Source organism: Elaeis guineensis, chromosome 1, assembly GCF_000442705.2.
Source record: "Elaeis guineensis isolate ETL-2024a chromosome 1, EG11, whole genome shotgun sequence".
NCBI lineage: Eukaryota > Viridiplantae > Streptophyta > Magnoliopsida > Arecales > Arecaceae > Elaeis > Elaeis guineensis.
Window position 1 is genome coordinate 145,598,683 of NC_025993.2, and position 20,976 is coordinate 145,619,658.

Below are 20,976 nucleotides of genomic sequence, written 5' to 3' on the forward strand. Positions count from 1 at the left end.
AGCGCCCCCAGGCTCGTTTCAGTCTCAGAACATTATTAGACCGCCATGATTTTCATAGAGGAAAATTAAAAAGAGTTGCACATCCTATTAGAAAGCAGGAATAAATCATTCACAAATCCGGCAGGCAAAAAAATATATTTTGTCATTAGAGATGCATCAGATATTAAGATGGTTCATCACTAGCGTGTTAGAGCAAAAACAACTGATATCATACCTCCACATATAGCGCAGAACCCTTTAAAAACAACGCAACACTTCTTTAAAACTATCACAGAGAATGTTACAGGATTGAATATACGATCAAAAATTGAGAAGTTCGCTTACAGTTTATCATCCCAAAGGCCTCAATGCAAAACACAATGTTGAACTAGAGAGGATCGCTTGCAGTGATATCAGAGGCTTCAAGTACAAAGGGTCAAAGCAACATATTACGGTTTTTTTGGCAGGAAGCTGCACGTCACCCTTCAGTTACCTACTCCATCAGCCTCCCAACCAGCTTATACAAACTGCAAGAAACCATCTCATTTAAGTTTTACTGCGAGTAGAAGAGTATTTGGTCCCCTATGCGCAGGTCACTGCACTCAGAGCAACTGACACCCAGAAAAGGTTTTCAATGCGATCTAATCAACACAGATATGATAATCTTTATCATGATTTTATGAATGCAGGTATACACCATAGTTGATCTCTGCGACGAAGTAAATAAAAAAAATTCAGCAAAGTAATAAAGGATCAGTCTTTATTGAAACAATGATAGAGAAGATCACGGTCCTCAAGAGTGATGTACAAAAATCCAACACTTCAGAGTAGAACTTAACAGCAAATTAGTTTTTTCAGGTGTGTAACCGATTTAGTAAAATTCATAAGCCTTTACAAAATAATTGAGAAAAAAAATGGACAATTTGGTAGTGAAAATTTTTAGGGACTTTATAGGAGTCTCTTTTACAGTGACTTGCCACTGTATATTAGGGGTTACACATTCCTAGCAGCTAAAGCAAGAACTAGCATCTTTCAGTCGCCCTTGCTGCTCATAAATCTGCATATAGGTCACTGAGAGAGCAACCATTTGTGGAAGAGTTTCTGTTACATGAAGGTCCTGCATCTCAAACCTGACAGTAAACAAAGTTCAGAAAGCCATCGAATTTTTCAACATAAAAATAAATCTCAAGCTTCAGACTAGCCAAAAGAAAACCAATAGCTCTTCTGATTTACGCTGCACGAAAACTCTATAAGATCCTTCGCCTGGCTTGCCACCATGAACAATGTTAGCAATAAGATTATACTTTGACTGCAGCTTCTTGTTCTCCCTTGGTGCCGGTAATGGAATATAATCCTTCAACTCGAGATTCTTAGCCGGAAACTTAACTGGTAAAGAAAATGATGCAATTTAATATATCATAGACAATAATAAGACATAGCACAACTGCCTCATGTAATTGTGTCGATACCAAGAGTAGGATTCTTTTCAATGAAGAAGTTATATGTTGCAAAACGCCCCATGTGGAGAAGCAGGTACTTAGGTGGTCTAGTAACACGATATCTCATCCTTGCAATGCAAGACACCACAACCTCAGCGACGTCTCACCATCAAATTTCTTCAATATATTAAAAAGTGGAACCTGAAGAAAAGAAGAAAATATTGAATTTCTAAAATAAACCACTGGAAAGAAAAGGCAAGGCATCTCAGAAGCAAATCTTTAACATAAGAAAACGTCAAGTGAAAATATAAACAAACAGCACTATAATTATAAATCACATGAAACAACTGGCAATCTACAAAAGGACTGAAAATGATAATCATCACCCATGTGTTGAGTAATCATTCTTTTAGTTGCTTCTAGACTCCTACCTACTTTGATAGGTGTTGCCATAAGTGGCACTATGCTCAAACTTCAGCTCCTTTTGTTACACATCCAAATGGTCAACAAGACATATCACAAGTGCTGAACTAGAATATTATGAGTATGACCAAGGATGAGGAAACAACTTGTGAACTTGGCAGAAATTCAATATGTCAAAACTCATAGCCCAAGTCCTAAAAATTCTAAACAAAATTAATAAGTCAGGTAAAATACTGCTATAATAGAAATACCTGAAACCCAATAGACAGGATACAAAATTAGTGGGAAAAAATTAAAATCTCCACTTTTAGTCCATCAGTAATAGATTCTGCAGCACTACTTTCCCCAGAGCTTGCTTCAAAAGAGGGGAGGGGGGGTGTTGGTAGGCAGGGTGGAGAGAGAGCAACTACCAATGAGATTGATACATGGAAGAAGATTGCGGGCAAAAATTGCCAATAGTGTCTGCAAATCAAGCAGAAATTAGTGGAATTAATGGTGGAGAGCCACTTGGATATGGTCTAGAAGATCATTTGGGAGTTCAGACCACCTGGACATGGCATTTTGTCGAACAATATAATCCTTAGAGGTAGTGAAGTGCCCATGTAACAAGGTTCAAAATACCACTTACCAACCCCATCTCAACTAAGGGTGGGTACAGTATGCACTCTACCACATGCCATGTCGACGTAAGGTAAAAATCATATAATTGGAGATGCCCAATACATCCCTGGTACAGCCTATATTTGCCACCATTTTTGTTACATTTATTTTATGTTTTATTGTCTTGATGTTATATCTTTGCTAGGAGGATCGCTTGAAGCTTTTTAGTCATGATTTTTCATGTGCCCTGAAGTTCTATGTTTTCTTTTATACTACATAACGTCTAGGGGTGAAAGTAGTAATGGATATTATTCGTTCGGATCCGTTTTCATATCCGAATCAATCCGGATATGGATAGAAATTTGAAGATTTGCCTAATATCCGTATCCATATCCATCAAAGAAAAATGGATATGGATATAGATAGACAACTATCCGATCCGTATCCGAATATCCAAATCTACGTGTAATCCTATATAATTTTATATGATACTTATTAATTTTTAAAAAAAATATACAACTATATAAATATGTTATTATTTAATTTATCATCTATTTAGTAATATCTTGATTATGTAATCATAAAGTTTAATTATTTAAGTAATATCCGTTATTATATCCATACTTCTAATATCCGAATTGTATCCATATCCATTTAAAACAAATATGGATATGAATTTTTGCATCCGAATAATATCCATATCCGTATTTGTATTCATCAAACAAAACAAATATGGATATGGTGGTATCCGATCCGTATCCGATCCATTTTCAACCCTAATAACATCACATATCTTGCTATTTAAATATATTGAAAGCATTGGTTTGGATTGACCATTGAAATACAATCAGTTTAACAGAAATGATTGAATTAATGAATTTATGTTTTCAATTAACAAACAGTAGGAAATTATTTCATACACACATAACAACATTAAATTGATTGATGTTATGTTTTTATCAACCACAAGAAATCATCTCTGATGAACATAACATTCATTAATTTGATGCAGTTTATATTTCATGGAAATCATTGAATAGCATTAACGATTGCAATGCTTTTATAGGATTAATTTTCTATATATTCATCAAATCTGAAAACACATCCAAGACACATCTATAACATAACTGGTAATCTACTACCATTTTTCCTTCGATTTGATCCCGCATTTATGCTATCCATCAACAAAAAGTACCCACATTATTTTTTCAATTAATCTTTAGATAATTCTCAATCTTTTCAAAGAACACAAATAAGGGTGGAGAGAGAGAGATGTAGAAAGCTAGAATGCTTTTCTAGACCAAAACTCAATGTTTTTCTGCTTAGTGGCATGGAAACTGCATTTAAAGAACTGTAGGCTTCTCTCTATGCTTGTTCTCAACTTGAAATGGTTGAAAACAAGCATTAGAACCCTTAAACCACACTGGCCCTTGCAGCTTCTGGTAGGCACAAGCAGAATTTGAAACTCCTGGCTATGAAGTAAACAAGTAAGACTGAAAGGCTTCCTATCCGCTGGCATATTTGTACAAAAAAATTTATATGGCTTTCAGGAAGTTCTATCTAAAATGTAAACCATGCTAGTGCACATGAGAAGAAGCATGGATAACAGTGATAATATGAAGCAATATTTGCCGTCTCGGTACCGGATCCCGTACCGATAAAATCCTGCTGTAATGTCAATATGCGGTTCAATACGGTACAATAGTGTCGGTACACTCCGAGATGGCGTACCAATACAAGACCGGTATGGTACAGGATGGCCCATACCGGGCAGCATGGGGCGGTACGGCATTCCATGATACGAAGAAAATACTGATTTCTGCAAATTCATAAAGGCACTTCCACTTTTAGATGGTTGGCTCCTCTCTCTCCCTCTGTCCCTTAAGCAATAGCTAAATTAACAGTGGTGTATTATTTACCAAAGAAAAAAGGGGTATGTTATCTCTCTAAAACAGGATCATTGGTAATGAAGCTCAGAAAAAATGTGTCATGATGGTATAGATGAAATAGACCATAATATATGAGGAAAGCATGGATGGCAGCAACTCACACCCACTTTTAGCTGGTTCAATACCCACCCCCTGGAAAAAAAAAATGCCCAAAAAATAAAACAAAGAAAAAAACACTCTCTTCTTTGAAAAAGAGCTAAACCAATAGCGGTGTATTTTTCACTAGAGAAAGAAAAGTGTATATATAGATCATCTCTCTAAAAGAGACTCATCCACAGACAGGCTTAGCAAAATATGCATCATGACAGTATAGAAGAATTAGACCATGCTATAGTTATGGTATCAATAAAATCTTACTAATAACTTGAGACTAGGGAAGGATACTTTCACTTTATATAATCATATAATAGCAATTTATGACAATAGCATTTATTTAGCAGATGCTATTAAAAACAGTCCAACATAACTAATATGCGAACCTGAGGTATGATTTTTTTCTCCATTGCATCTTTAAAAAGAGGGGGAGAAGGCAAGTCAAGACCAAGCATTAAGAAATTCACTTTAGATGTTTCTCTCACAGCATTGTCATTTGTTGTTCCACCCTCTGCAACAGCTGCATTGTTCTGTTCGTCACCGTTTTCTTTCTTTTCTGTAAGAACTTTCTTATGGATCTCCTTCATATTTTTATATCTAAACCATGTATCTTGGATCAGTTTCAAATCAGGTTATCAACCTCCACTGACACCCCTATATATGATGAAAGCAAGTAGTTTGAATGGTTGTGATCTCACAAGATTAAAGAGTTTAGCTGGTGAATAGCTCGTGTCTTACCTTTAAATAAAGTAATAACATTATCAAAATATGATATCATTACAAGTAACAAATACAAAAATATGCAAAGTGAGAGGAATGCCAATCATGATGTGCATAACAATGTTAATTTATCTTGCTAGTAAGCTACTTCTAGGTTTGAATCCCACTATCAATATTATTCGAAAGCTTAACAATACTCGGGAGAGGGCTACCTTGATTGGATAATCCATTGTCTATCAGTCTCTTATGCAATAAATGAAAAAAATAATAATAATAAGAACAAAAGTTTAATATTTCTGAGAAGAACATAATGACATTGAATATTTTATAGCTCAAATTATATTAACCACACAAGGCAATGCATCCACTAAATACATGAAAAAACCATATTGATTTTATAAGAAAACAAACAGTATGTTAATTGAGCTGTGTCTCATTAGTCATCTTTTGGGGGAGGTTCTCAGTTCCAGCCTTAGATAGTACATCCCTAAATATCTAGATTGAAATAATTTACCTTGGATCTCTCTCTCTCTCATGGGTGACTAAGAGGGGCTAGCCCAACTTTATATCGATCCCGTCTAGGGGGCCTAACACCAAACCATAATCAAATCCTTGTCCCCTTGCCATGCATGAGGCGATATAATCCAAGCAAGTGCCTGGTAGTCTTTTCCCCTACTCCCACAGATAAATTTACCGTACTGCAGTCAATAACAAACGAATACTATAATTCTCCAAATAAATTGGTTCAAAAATAAATATAAATACATTTGGATTCGTATCTACCCAAAAAGAATAATGGATATGTACAATTACACTTAAGAAAATACTTAAAGAACCCCAAATCATGCAACCAAAATGCTTAACCAAGATCAGTGCTTGTTAGAGTTGGTGTTAGTAGCCCTGTTCTTTACAAAACCTCCCATGAAACACCCTTTTGTTGCCTCAAACTCATAAAGCTAATGTGTTGACTTGGACAATGTTCCGTTGCATACATCCAGTAAGAGTAGGTGTACTACATATTTCTGATATGTATATTGTTGCATGTGGCTCATAGTTTTAGCAAAGGCCAAGCATTTATTCGTAATGCTGCATCATAGCAGCCTACGTTTTCCTGCAGAACTAACACATATTAAGATGAGAGAAAACACTTCATAGATACTACAGATTCCAGCAAGTCAAGGGTATAGCTGCAGAAGCCAACACCAAATTAGCATCGTCTAATCCAAATTGACAGGCAACAGAAATATCCAACAAACAGAGAGGTTCCAATTGGCACCTTCTCTCCTCGGCACTTCTCCTGCAGCGAGGTTCCAAAATTTCCAAGATGAATGTAATGGCATCAAAACATTTGGATCAAGATGCAAGTTCAACAAAAATCTACAGCTTCAACCTTCAATCTGAACAACAAAGCCAACTTCTCCCTCAGAGTGTCATCATATCAGAACTTGCTGGTAACCAAATATATTTTAAGTTACATGTGCGAAATAGCAGCTTCTTCGATTCAACTGCAAAAATAATAAACATTTAGTGTAATTTCAGTTTTTAAGCCAACCATAAAAGCATGCCAGAATGAGGGTTGTCAACCAAAAGCAAGAACACAGTGAACCAGGAGGAAAGCCCTTCAGGAATCCAAGCTAGCCCAGATGACTACTGCTGGCAAAAGGGATACTCCAAGTTTTACTTACATTGTAAAACAATCAAATGCTTCATTCATCGTTTAATATGTAGCTGCTCCTCACTGACAAGTCATCTAGGCCTTCTGTTCTGTTTTATACCAGCAGCATGCATCTGATTATGATGGTCTTCCATGCAGACTATGATCGTTTAATATGTTGCTGCTCCTCACTGACAAGTCATCTTGGCCTTCTGTTCTGTGTAAGACCAGCAGCACATATCCGATCATGATGGTCTTCCATGCAGACTATGATCCATTGATGTTTCTGCCCTTTGTTGTACACCATAAGAACTACAGAGTTTGGATACCATATCCAGCACTGCCAGTTCCACCAGCGAGCACTTCTTGTTTGAAGAGTACCATTAGCACTATGAGTACCAAGTCAATCCCATCAGTCAGATTTATGGTACTCTAGGTAAAATCTCCAAACTCAAATTATGAACTAGCAAATACCTTAACAAATTTCTCCAAGGGAGCTTCAAAAGTGACCTGCTGGACTTAAAAAACTTTCAGAGCTGTTTTAGTACTCACTTCTATGAGGAGATGAATGCTCATGTCAGACCACCATTCTCTCTATTCATGCATCATCCTTGCATTTTGATTCTCTTCAAAAGAATTACAGAGTATGGTTCTTGAAGATCTTGTGTCCCTCTCACCTAACCCTTCATATTCATCATCAAAATATTCTTTTGCTGGAAAAGCATCTGCAGATCCATCTTTTTTGTTCCTTCATCAGAAGACTCTACATGCTCCTAGGACACGTGATCGTGCCTCATGCTAACTGTCCCTTGCTGTCCAGTTGTGAAGGTTCCAGATAGAGTGACACTGCTTTCAAATTTGAAATTCTAGTCTTCATTTGCCTATCACTGACATCAACAAATCCAGGGAACAGAAATGTTTGACAGAATGCAAAAGTTGCTAATCATCATCACAAGGCCCAAGTATATCAGCCTGTAGGAACATTATCTAATTTCTCTAACATACGTCTGCTGAAAGTTTTCTGCAGTTCTAGAGACTAGCTCAAATGGTGGATCTTTGCAACTAGTCGAAAGGAAACTACAAAACAAATTTAAAAGCGCAATCAGAAATATTTATTTCAGATTAATAACAGATGATTCCTCAGTGGTGCCTTTCAAACTATGTTAACAGGAGGCAGGCAAAGGTCAACACCATCTCTTCTTCAGATAGATAAGAATAAGGTACATAGGCTTAAAGTTATGAGGATGAACTTCTTGGCACAAGATGCAAACTCATCCCAAAAGGAGTCTTGATCCTCATGATAATGTCCGAGATAAATAAAATGAGAACCAGTCTGACAAAAAAACAAAATAAGAAACTTAAAAACTATGATGATACAGGTTTCTACTTAATTTCATGGTCAGTCAGTAAAATAAATAACATGCATAAGAAGGTTTACTTTTCATTCAATTGGGACCCAGTAGGAGTGTCTAATTTAGACATCTAGCAAGAAGAAATTAGATCACTGTCTTTGTCAATATGGTGATAGTCCACAGAACATTTGCTACGTGGTTATCATGTTGATGTTGGCTGGGCCTGCTAACTTTAGTATTAGAAATCCTATTCCCAATCCCACAAGATTATCAGAGTAGGCCCTAAGTTGTCACTAATTTAATGTTTTACTTATCCTAAATCTGTAAAGAGACGAATCAGGGAAATCACTGAAGATTTCCTTGAAAAAAGGGGAAAAAAAAATCAAAGGGACTATTAGCAAACAATCTATTTCTAGGCCCACAGCTCACTAGACCATTCCATACACATCTGTAAAGAGGAAGAATCAAGTAAATCACTAAAGTTTTCCTTAAAAAAAATCAAAGGGACTACTAGCAAGCAATCATTTTCCAGACCAGCCCATAAAGACTCGAATTGTATTTATTCTTTGCATATCCATATGAAGAATGAATACGTCAATATACCATGATGGAAATACATTGTGATGAGATAAAAAAAAGCTCACAAGCATCTAGAAGCAGGAACAGAAGCATGTTTGAGATTTCAAAAATATTGTAGAAGCAAAAGGAGATATATAACCTTCTAGAAGCTGGGCTGAAAGCAGATGCAAGATCCCATAAGCATTTAGTATCAACAGGTGAAAGCCAAGCAAGCATTCATATACATCATAACAAGAAAAAATTGATCTGATTACCCAGTAGTCTTCCTTGTCAATAAACAAAATCTGTGACTTCATATCTGCTTTTTGCAAAGATCATGTCACTCTGAAAATCAACTGCTAAAAAATTTTGATCAGCAAGCATATAAATCATACTCATATTCTATGTAGCCCAGAAGTTTCTTTGATCTTGCCTTCTAAATAATTGCACATAATCCTGGGCGAATCTGCAGGTACATAACTGTCCAATTCAACTTGCCAATCCAAAGTCCAATCATAACTACAATATTCATGCAAGGTGGTGGCATTTACGATAGGCATGCACCAAAAATAAATTGGTTGAAGTAGGGAAAAAGGAAATCCATCCTAACCTACCAAATTTGAAATATATAATCCCATGGTTTTAAGTACCAACATGTATCGGCCAGTTAAAGGTGTAACATACTGACCTAGAACGGTATCAGTATGAACAAGGGCTCAGTACACGGCCGTACTTAGTATAGCTGTTGTGCTAACTTCGGCAGCATACTATGCTGGTAAGGGAGGTAGGGATGGCAATAGGTCAGGTATGAGTCAGATTAGCCAATACCCATACCCGCCCCATAATTAAAAACACCATACCCATACCTGTCTCAGATTAGGTCAAGTCAGGTCGGGTTGCAAGGAACTCATCATATAAATATTATAAAATAATTATAATTTTAAAAGGGGGATTTAGATTAAAGTTGTATCGGGTCAGGTTTAGGACGGGACATATCACCATTCATACCCAAACTGAATCCACTTCGGATATTTTTTTTACTAGAACCCATACTCGCCTCAAGTTCTAACCAGGTCGGGTAAAACTCGCACCATTCGGATCAAGTTAGATCGGGTCGGGTCGAGCATCCGGTGGGTTAGCTAAAATTGCCATCCCTAAAGGGAGACGCATTACGCCAATCAGACCAATACCAATAGGTTACTGACATGGATTATAGTACCGACTACCGAGACTCAAAACATTGATATACTATTCATATTGTATTAATAGGTTCAATTAAATAAAAAACTTGGGGACAACTCAAGAGATACCTTAATCAAAAAGCAGTCATGCAAATCAAAAGGATATCAGAATACGAGCACGATTCTAGAAATCATCTTGCTACCAACAAAGCACATAATATCTAAATCATTTGAAGTCCAAATGCAGGATTGTCTCAAGGTATTGACATCAATCTATTTTCTTGCTACCATGACATCATTTACAAACAAGAGATGTCAGGCAATAAACTTTTCTAGCAGAATATATTTCACATATATGATGGTTACATATGCACATGTCACATGCTGATACAAATGGTGATGTATCTACTGCAAGCATCAATCTACAGCGACAAAAATAAAGTAAAGATGGAAAAGGCTTATTTCTACTAGTTTTGTGATGGTCATGTAGAGTCAAATTCACTTTTGGTCCTATCCAGTGCCACCTTATCAATTTGCGGCAAGGGATAGCATCCTATATAGTCACTAGACCTATTTAACGCCAACCATGCTCAGGTAGGCAGAGCTTCAGTAGAACACAGATCAAACTGCAAGCCATTAATTAAAGCAATTATCCTGAACACTGCAGTATAAAATTTTTCATAAAAGAATTTAAGCAGTATGTGTTACATTCAGACCAGACTTGATAGTGGCTACAATGGAAACTTCACAAATATTTTTTACCAGCAAATTGCCAGTCATCTACCTTGCATAAAAGATAAATCAAACAATTAGTAGAATTGTCATATTTACTTTAGAAGGAGGCGACATTCTGTGCACCTTTGACCTTCAACTACCTTTGTAGCATTCATATTTCATCCGGTGCATAAACTATAGATACATAAAATGAATAACATAAATGGACTGCTTAAACTTCTTATAGTTTTAAATTCTATAATAACTCTACCAGAGTTGAAAATCTAGTTCAGCAACCAGCATTACTAACGGCAAGGTCTTCCTTAGGCCAAGCGATCACAACTTTCAAATGAACAAATGTTGCGCCCCAATTGCATTAAACATTTTTTTCATTAGCATACTAGAATAATTCAAACCACAAAACAGAGCCTGCTTTCCAAAGGAAATCTGACATCCTCCAATGAGATTGTGGCTGAACTCCTCATGAAGAACTTCGGAGGCAAATAATACAGCGTGCTTGAGGATGAGCACCAACATGATGAAGGGCAGATCAAGGGGCCAGAGGTTCCTAAAGAACCCACCAGAGGCAGGCAAGAAATGAAACCATTCCAAGGTCAGGAATTCAGTGTGGGGCAGAAGAGGTTTGTTGATAGACCCTCCTCTTCCGCTTTCTCACAAAACTTCGAACATGACCATGACCGTGGATAGGCTCACTAGCCTCTTTGGTTCCATGCACATTGGCCTCCATGTGACCATGAGCCTCTTGGGACTCAATATCTGTAACCTCCTGCATCTTAACATCCATTGGCTTTTGCATCTCAGCTCCCTCTATATGAGCATTTGCTTCATGAGCCTCCATTTTCACAGGGTTGCTACTAGCCTTAATGTCACAGATCTCCTCCGTGCATTTATTAGTAATAGGGGCCTCACCATTCTGAGAATCCTGCTGGATAAGGGACTGAACAGCCTGAGTAAGGATAGAAAAAGCACTTGGAGCCTCAATATGGGCGGAGACAGATGGTGCTGTGTCCATCATAGAGGTGGCAAGAGTGGATGGTGCTGGCTCCTTGAAAACAGGGTCAGGAGTGGGTGAAGTAGAATCTGTGATGGTTGGAGTCGAAATAGGTGGAGTAGCAATAGTGGGGACAAGAGGGGATGATGCAGGCTCTGTAACAACAGGAGCAGGAGAAGGTGGCACAGGCTCACCTGAAGCCAGAGTGGATGGTGCTGGCTCAATAATGACAGTGGTAGGAGTGGATGAAGAAGTCTCTGGAGCAGCAGTAGGGGTGGGTGGCACAGGCTCGGCAGAGGTTACAGTGGAAGGTGCTGTCTCAGTAATGACAGAGGCAGGAGTGGATGAAGTAGCCTCTGCGGCAGCAAGAGAAGGGACAGATGCAACATGCTCAATGAAGGCTGAGCTTGATGGCTCAAGCTCTATCATGGTTGGGGCAGGAGCAGATGAAGTAGTCTCTGCAGTGGCAGGAGCATGTATGGGCATGACATGCTCAATGGAGGTTGAAATGGATGGCTCCATCTCCAGAAGGGCTGGAGCAGGACTAGATAAAATAGGCTCAATGGAAGTGAGGGTGGGTGTTGCATGACCAGTGGATGTTGGAGTGGATGGAGTCAACTCCATATTGTGGGGAGCAAGAGAGGATGAAGCAGGCTCTACAACAACAAGAGTGGGTATCTGCAGCAAAGACTCGGTGGAGGTTGAAGTGGATGGCAACAACTCCAGCGTGGTGGGGGCAGGACTGGATGAAGCAAGCTCAGTGGCAACAGCAACGCACGTTGGTAGCACAGTCTCAGTGGACGCTGCAGTAGATGGCACAAGTTCTGTGTCTGTGGCAGTATCTGTGGAAGCAGATGGCAGAATATGATGATGTGTACGACGTCGTATGGCAGGACGGCGATGGGAAGCAGTAGGGTGGACATCATCATGTTGTTGTGCTGGAAGAGGAGCATCAAACGGGAGGGTATCTAGGACTGTGGTGATGCGGTTCTCAATCTGAGTGAGAGTCTCAGAGACACTCTTAACCACTGCCTTATTGACTGACATCTTTCTTATTTGTTCTCGTACATCAATTATTAGATCGACCTACAAGATGATTCAGAGAAGTAAAAATAAGTCAGATATATCATATAAATTAAGCATATATTTCCACGTAAAAGATTACATACCAAAACTTTCTCAATGTTAACTCGTGGCTGATCAGATATTGTAGGACGATCAACAGGTGTAGAAATCCACCGACGAGTAATGCTCCAATACCATTGCATATAACTCTCTAATACTTTGACAGGGTCTGGATCTGCGAGCTCATGTTCTGTTACCACAGTAGATAATCTGTCAGTCCATCGCGTAATATACTGCTCATGATACACAGACCAATCCTCATCAGATCTACCCTGCCTCGTCAATCTGTCCACAGCCTCAACAGTCTCTGGGATATGTTGTAGCATCCCAAATTGTCTTAACACACGGTCTGGGACATGCATCTCCACAATCTCATAACAGATCAAAGGTACTCTAGAGCGCCACACCTCAGATCCAGCAATGCAATAAGCTGGTAGCCTTGCCATCAATTCTGGTGTATACGGATCCCATATGACCTACAGTGACCAATATTTGAATGCTCACTATATGAGCATTACTCACATGATTTTCACATATAGATGTGAATTGACATGTATCATAATATTGTGCAAGTATACCTGAGACTCCATCTGGGTATCAAGCTCCTTGCGATAAAACTTAATGTCCGAGGTTCTAACATTCTCAAAGCATCGTAATGGGACATTCCACCTAAAATACATTCATTTGTAAGTGACATTTAAGGAAACCATGGATTCAATAAAATATGAGAGATTATTACCTAGATCCTAGTGGTTTGTCATCTAGGTTGCCATCACCCTGTGAATGCTCTAAGCGTAGAGGGCAACCTACATGAAGGTGCTCCCATGCCCATATCTAAAAATAATTCATATATGAAATGTTAGAAAATATGAGACACCATATATATTATTTCATATACTTATCAAAAGTGATCTATGTCACCTGAAGTAGTGTCAAAAACCCACAGCACTCAGCCTTTCCAACCAAACTGGCCTTTCCCAACTCTCTATATAGATATGCAAGTGCTGCAGCACCCCATGCCATTTGACCACACATGTCAAAATCTCTAAGCAACACCAAATACTTTAGGTGGACTCGGTTCCCACTAGGGTCTGGAAATAAACTGCATCCTATCTGATACATGATGTATGCTCGAGCAGCAAACTCAATCTGAGCTTGCTCTGCATCAATTGGTGTTGCATGGAAATGTTGATAAAGCCAGTCAATTTTGACACAACCACCCTTTACCTGATCAGGGGCTTGACCTAATAATTCCATGCAAAGCTGCTCCCAGTCATAGTTGGTCTTGCCAGTGACTGGAAGTCCATCTACAAGGAGGCCTGTCAGTATAGCCACATCTTTCAACAATATAGTCATCTCTCCATGCCGGAGATGGAATGTCTGTGTTTCCCTTCGCCATCTCTCAATCAATGCATTCAGTAGTGCATGATCCAAGTGTATCCGCTTTAAGCGGGATAAATAATAAAAGCCAGCTCTCTTAAGGAGATCTAGCACTCCTTCATGCTCCACATTCCACATATTCAATTTGCGACCATGTTCAACAAATCTGATAGGTTTCAAAGCCTTCAAGACAGTTTATGTATCAAAATATGATATAAATAAATGAAATAACAAAAAATAACTCCATAGATCAGCTTTTACCTGCCCAGATTCAATAATTGCTGATCTGTGGCGTGCCTGATCTGTGAGTACAGATTTATCAACTGGACCTGGCTGTAAACGATTTGCCATCTGGTAACTAGGAATATAAGAAAAACTTAAATTGGGAATAGAAAACTTAGAAGGTAACATTGAAAATACAACAAACATCGGTGAAGAAATTATAATATTATAGGCACATTTCAAAATTTATAAACATGGAATGTTAAATATACATATATCATAAACACCTCATACACAAAATGAACTACAACTCTACTATATCTATGATCAAATAAGAACATGCAAATGAAGATATCACTCCCCTCCCCTCTCTCTCTCTCTCTGCGTGATAGAGAGAGAGAGAGAGGGAGAGAGATAGTGGATTAGATAAGAGTTACAAAGAGAGAGATAAAGTGGATTAGATAAGAGTTATAGTTAGATACTTAGATGTGATAGATGCCTCATCCTACTTTCTAATAGATTGCTTTATGCACGATCAAAACAAACAACACAACTAGGCAAGTAATTTAATATAGTATATAAATTCAGTAGATCAAATAATCAAATGAAATCCACGACTATAAAAAACTCTAGTACTTCCCTAACTTAAATGATCCAAAGAAAAAATTTTCCTTCATTAACATAGCTTTAGAAGAATGAAAAACAAATTGTGCAAGCTTCGAAAACATTTCCTTATATGTTGATCTCATATGAAGATGTCTCCAGCATTCTACTGTATATTCCTTATCCTTTCTTAATCTTTATGTTTTCTGAATTTCTCCCCAGCTTCTTTCAGATAATATGTTATTAGCCTCACCAATAATCCAAAACTAAAACTTTGAGTATGCTAAATGCAGCCATTAACACCATCATCTAACAAACAAACATCAAAACAATGCCATAGCCACCAGAAATATCTATGCAGGCACATCTTCAAGCAAAGGAAATTAATCATCACCAAAACCATATTGAAAGCCAACTATCCTTTAAAATAAACTGCAAGTGTCCAGAGGTGCATGTATGTGTATGCACGTATTCAATTTTTTGGAAATTAGCATGTCAAGACAAGTTCTTGAACAACAGTTATCTCCCAACTAGCACTCCCAGATTACATGTAGCAAGTTTCTAGTGCCCTGGAACGTAATGAGGACCAAAACAAGCAAACAAGTAGATCTCATCGGCAGACATTTGGCACCGCCAATAACAGAGCAAGAACCCACGAGGAAGAAAACAACAGGGCAATAACCCACAAGAGACCCATAAGCAAGAACCATGACATTACACTATTTATAATGTCCTGAAAGCAAGCAAAAAATAAAAGCAACCAAACAACTAAATCCCATCACCAGACATCAGCAACTATTGACAACAGAGCAGGAACCCAGTATTTCAAGTTTAAAAAAAAAGGACATACACAGTGCAAGTTAAATCACGTATCAATCAATTAAAAGTAAAAATTCAATGAGAAAAAGAGAAATAAAGGATGATAGAAAGCGATCATACCTCTTGATGCAAAACTTGAGCGAAAACAGTGGATTCTTGAGGCAAGAGAAGGGCTAGGGTTAGGAAGTTGCTGATGGTAAGATCGAAGAGCGGAAAAAGTAGCGTCTGTCGCTGTCTTTCTCTAAGGGAGAGAGATAGAGGGAGGAGAGCGCCCGCAAGAGATGAGGGAGACTGGAGGGAGATTTGAGAGGGAGAGCGAAGCGAGGGATGGAGAGGGGGCGGGCTGTGGGGGGAGAGGTGGAGGGTGTCAACGATAACTCGGCAGTCTATTTTGCCGTGTTTTTTAATATATACCTGTGTCCCGCACGTGCGATCGACGTGATTGGCGATGGATGGGAGCGTGTGATTGTCGGTTGTGATTTCGTGGATTACGGTAGAACCTGTCTTTGATGCACCTGATCAAGGCGACGGCCGACATGAGGGTGATTAAGAAATCGTCCAAGCATTTGACGAATTTGCCATCTTACTTTCTCACAGCGTGCCGTCCAAAGAGAAGTGAAAAGCCGAGAACTTCTTGAACTATTCCACATGTCCTCCTAAGGTCAAACAATTTGTCTATATGCTTTAATTGTTTTAATTGCTAAGGTGTCAAACTCTGTCGCTTTTGTGTCTCGTATGAGTATTCTCATATGATCAAATACTAAAAATTTAAAAAAACTATTTTCTTTTTATTATAATTCGCAGTTAGCTGAATCCTTTCCAAAATTTTAGCAGTTTTGTTTTTTCTTTTTCAATTACAAATCTATACTCCTGATCTATTTAATTCTAAACGTCAAACTTGTGACTGATGTAGCCTTGCTTTGTACTTCTCAAAAATTGATTTATGTTACTTCTCAATGGATGGGCCTGTTCAATTGCCAGCAGATTCAGCCCATTCGAGGTCCAAATAATTTTAGATGGGTCTGGATCTGAATTTTAAGCTCGCTGGGTGTCTCAAAACCTATGGCGACTCAGGTTACTCCTCCCCTTGTTCTTTTATCCAAATACCCAAAGCCAAAGACAGTGCGAGAAGAGAAGCACGCGTGAAGGATAGAGAGAGCTCCATCACCATGGATTGCTCCATTCCGTCCATCATCTCCTTGAATCCTAGGGTTTTCCCTTTCAGGCCCTTGGCTCCCATGGTATCTTTGCTGCAAAATGATACGCTACACGTAGTAGATCAATCATAGCCTAAGATCCAAAACAAACACTAAATAGAAAAAATATTTGCAAAGAATCACAAGAAAAAATAATTATAGAAAAATAAAAAATTAAAAGAGAAAAATAATTTATTCAAAGAAGAATAAATACCAATACTTCATAAAGATTTCACAAAAATGCCTTGCGAACGAGTCTCCACGTGCACAAATAATCTCTCCTCTCTCTTTTTTCCTACACTAGTTCCCCGACGATTCTATACCCAAAGAAGACACCCAAAGTCCCTTTGAATAAAAGAGAATATAATTGTCGGTCCCTCCTTTGATTCTGCTTTGACAAAAAATTTCTGTTGACTAAGATTCTAACTTCCGATCCCTCGTTTTAAGTTTACCATAATAGAACATTCTTTTGGCATTATTTAACTTTACAAAATGCCTAAGTTACCCTTTGACGGCGGTCCTCTTTTAGATACATTTCTTATTCCCTAGTTTCCAGATTTTTTGGACATTCTATTACATCATAGAATCTCGTTTGTTAAGATCAAAAATAACAATTGAAAACGTTGCCCGTTTAGCTGTTGTAAGCCTTGCCTTTTTGATGAAGTTATCTCATTTGAAATTCTGCTTAGCCTTGTCGAATCCCATTTCATTCGCGCTAAAATTATTATGATACTAAAATTCAGGTATGTATTAAGTCTCTCCTTCATAATAAACATCTTTCTTCCTGTTTCATTGACTTGTTTAACTTCTAAAGATCTTTTATTTTTAAAAGACTTTATCTAGGTTTCTAACAGTCATGGATCGTAAGGACATTGAAAATCCTATTTTTATGGCCATGTGCTCTTATAGTATCGAAGCTCATATCATTTCAATTTCATAAGACACAACTCTCAATTATATTTTGAATGAAATAATGGAGAGATGGAAGCATTTATCCTCTATGATTTAAAATTCTATATTCTTAATAATTCGAGAATGCTTGTTATGCTCATAGCGAATAAGAAAGTTAGGAATATATACAAAATTATTTAAAGTTAAAAGCTACAACAATTGACATAGTTGTATATTATTCTACATCGGTGATGGATTTGCCTAATGTGATAGTCAATATGAGGTAATACAAAATTTATTTACAGTTTTTTTTAGTATTTTTTTTTCTAATTAGATTGAATCCCCTAATGTGATAATCAAGATAAGTTGACCTTTTTACATTGCAGGGATAGCGGCCCATCCCAAAATGCTGAACCTATACATTATTCTAAAAATTGTTAGAAGAGCAATTTATCTTGTTTTTTCTTATTTGACAACTCGAATAATTATATTCGAGTAGTCAAAGAAATAAGAACTACCATTGAAGATGAACCAAATCCAAGAAATACATTGGATGCTTGGAAGAACTCTATAAAGGATGTAAGTCAAGAATTCAGAGATGTCAAAGCCCTTCGTAATATGATTCGTAATTTCTGTATTATAAATTACAGAGATTTTGTATTTGTAAAGAATGATCCTCAGCGTGTGACCATTGAGTATGCATATAAAGGATGTGGATGGCGCATTTATGCTTCTCACTTTGAAAATCAAGATAGATTTATAATTAAAATAATGAATAATGAACATACTTACAAAGTAAGGTTACAAGGTCGATCTCATCCCAAGACTTTGAAGCATTGAGTTTCAAATATTGTCATGGACAAAATTCAAAATATACCTTTGTATAGGCCAAGTGATATTGTAAAAGATATTTGTTATAAATTTGGTGTGGAATTACCATATCATCAAGCTTGACATGAAAAAAAGATTGCTATCAAAAAGCTCTATGGTCAAAGGCCAGCATCTTATGAATGGATAGGATGGTATTGTGATGCCATTCTTGAGATGAATCCGGACAGCATAGCAGTGTATGAAACACTTGAAGATTGATTCAGATGTCTATTTATTTCATTTAAAGCCTCAATCAATGATTTTATAAAAGGTTGTAGACATTTGATATTCAAAGATGCAACATTTATTAAGAATAAGGATAGAGAAGTTTTACTTAGTGCTGCGGATAAAGATGCGAATGATGATATATTTCTCATAACATTTGTTATTGTTGATATAAAGAATGATGATTATTGTGACTGATTTATTCAAATTTTGAAAGGAGCCTTAGAGTCTTGTGTCACCTATCATAGACAACCATTTACGATTATAACAAATAGATATCAGAGGCTTATAAAAATATTATCGAAGTACTTGACTGATAGCTACCACTCCTATTGCATCCGTCATATCATAGATAATTTTAAAAATCAGGTATACAGCATTCTCTTCCAAATTTTTAAGTTTTATCTTTAAAATAGCTGAGTATGTTAATATACAAATACTGTACATATTAACATTTCATTATTTTATATGCAGGTGCTCATCCATTATTGTGCAGTTGAAAAGAAAAAGTTGGTTGATTTATTCAACGCTGCTACATTTACTCTAAGGCTGAATATTTTTCAGAAATTAATGAGCAAACTTATAGCAGAAGTCCCAGGTGTAAGTAACTTTATAATGCATGCGAAGTCAGAGCATTGGGCAAATTCAGTCTTCCCAAATCTGTGCTGAGGTATCATGATATCTAATTTGACTAAATATTTTAATAGTGGATCTTAGAGGCTCGACATCTTCCATTCCTTAGATAGTTGATCATATAAAGCTCCAAATTATGCAATTGATGCATAATAGATGAACTCGAGGTTACAGCATCCAAACTTATCTTTTTTCGAATCCTGAAAAAGAATTGCAAAGAAATGCAGAAGAGGATCAAAGGTTATCTGTCTTTATATCAAGCATCATGATTTATGATATAAAGGACACAAAATACTCATATAAGATTGACCTACAGGAATGCACTTGCTCTTATAGTGAATGGCAAATCTTACGAATACCATGCCATGTAAGCATGCATGTATATGCATTGAGAACGCTGGTAGATCATTATATCACTTCACTGATAATTATTTTTAGACTAAAATATATAAAAGAGTATATACAGAAACTATTAATCTAATTTTTGATATTGAGTTGAGTCCAAGTACATCAGATGAGATACATATTTTATCTCCTATTATGAATACTTCTCCTGATAGGCCTAAAAAGAAGAGAAGAGCTTCACAAATGGATTTATTAAGAAATATAAAATGTAGACGATATAGAAAAGAAGGACATAATAGAAGGACTTATAATGAGACTATTGGATAAGATATAGGATTGGAGTTGTTTTCTAAGGAGTAGAATAGTTGAATGTTGTGAAATTGCTATTTATTATAAATTTATAAAATCTAGTAATATATATCTTTTTTTAGTTATTCAATTACTTTTGACTTGAACTTATATGTTTTTTTTCTTATTGTCAATTTTATGTTTTATCTTACTAAATTATAAGAATACAGATCAATGAAACAATTGAATTTGGTACACTGTTAATAATAGTGCTATGTACTAGCACACTCTAATATCTCATGGTATGGTTTGAGCTGAACTCTATTTGGGACTTTATTATTTTTTTATAATGTCTCCTTACGCTCGATGTTCGATCATAGGCTTAAATTGGACTGCCTTGCATGTTGGACAATTAAAGTATCATTATACAATGTTAATTTATCATTATACATAGTTTTATTACATAAACTTTGCACACAGATAAATTAACATCGTACACAGTTAATTCAATACTACACATAGTTAAATTTACATGGTACATAGTTAATTTAACATGATACATAGTTAAGTAAATATGGTATATAGTTAAAATAATATGATATATAGTTAAATTAATATGATACATAGTTAAATTGAACCATGCACACAGTTAAATTAACATTGTATACTGTTAATTCAATACTGCACACAGTTAAAAAAACTCTG

General features: G+C 36.8%; 2 protein-coding genes and 1 pseudogene across 8 annotated transcripts; 1 reads left to right on the forward strand and 2 right to left on the reverse strand.

Moving 5' to 3' along the window:
- Nucleotides 1-712: 712 nt before the first annotated feature.
- LOC105038957 (uncharacterized) lies at nucleotides 713-16,190 on the reverse strand. Of its 7 annotated transcripts, none has more exons than XM_073242902.1 (9): nucleotides 15,944-16,118; nucleotides 14,441-14,537; nucleotides 13,721-14,362; nucleotides 13,539-13,633; nucleotides 13,378-13,468; nucleotides 12,844-13,275; nucleotides 10,934-12,760; nucleotides 6,480-7,934; nucleotides 713-1,619 (listed from the first exon to the last, which is right to left on the reverse strand). In XM_073242902.1, the coding sequence occupies exons 2-7, from the start codon at nucleotides 14,528-14,530 to the stop codon at nucleotides 11,285-11,287; spliced, it is 2,826 nt and encodes a 941-aa protein (XP_073099003.1). In that variant the 5' UTR covers nucleotides 14,531-14,537; nucleotides 15,944-16,118; the 3' UTR covers nucleotides 713-1,619; nucleotides 6,480-7,934; nucleotides 10,934-11,284. The 7 variants fall into 7 exon arrangements, with proteins under 7 accessions (XP_073099003.1, XP_073099000.1, XP_019704184.1 ...); XM_073242899.1 differs by having other exon boundaries at nucleotides 6,480-6,708; nucleotides 6,889-12,760; XM_019848625.3 differs by having other exon boundaries at nucleotides 6,480-12,760; nucleotides 14,441-14,530; nucleotides 15,944-16,190.
- LOC105038956 (uncharacterized) lies at nucleotides 983-5,070 on the reverse strand. Its single transcript, XM_073254561.1, has 5 exons — nucleotides 4,870-5,070; nucleotides 4,454-4,522; nucleotides 4,173-4,260; nucleotides 1,193-1,365; nucleotides 983-1,096 (listed from the first exon to the last, which is right to left on the reverse strand). The coding sequence occupies exons 1-5, from the start codon at nucleotides 5,068-5,070 to the stop codon at nucleotides 983-985; spliced, it is 645 nt and encodes a 214-aa protein (XP_073110662.1).
- On the forward strand, nucleotides 16,151-20,310 carry LOC140856618 (uncharacterized; annotated as a pseudogene).
- The last annotated feature ends 666 nt before the right edge of the window (nucleotides 20,311-20,976 follow it).

Bases quoted from the DNA above. Each gene is read 5' to 3' on its own strand.
- LOC105038956 (XM_073254561.1), bottom strand. From the start codon at position 5,070: ATGAAGGAGATCCATAAGAAAGTTCTTACAGAAAAGAAAGAAAACGGT. The intron at 4,523-4,869 runs GTTCGCATATTA...TTTTTTTTCCAG, and splicing joins AGAAAAAAATCATACCTCAG to GGGGTGGGTATTGAACCAGC. The intron at 1,366-4,172 runs GTACGCCATCTC...TTTCTTTACCAG, and splicing joins ACCATACCGGTCTTGTATTG to TTAAGTTTCCGGCTAAGAAT.
- LOC105038957 (XM_019848625.3), bottom strand. From the start codon at position 14,530: ATGGCAAATCGTTTACAGCCAGGTCCAGTTGATAAATCTGTACTCACA. The intron at 13,469-13,538 runs GTAATAATCTCT...AATGTATTTTAG, and splicing joins GACAAACCACTAGGATCTAG to GTGGAATGTCCCATTACGAT. The intron at 12,761-12,843 runs GTATGTAATCTT...ATCATCTTGTAG, and splicing joins TTAACATTGAGAAAGTTTTG to GTCGATCTAATAATTGATGT.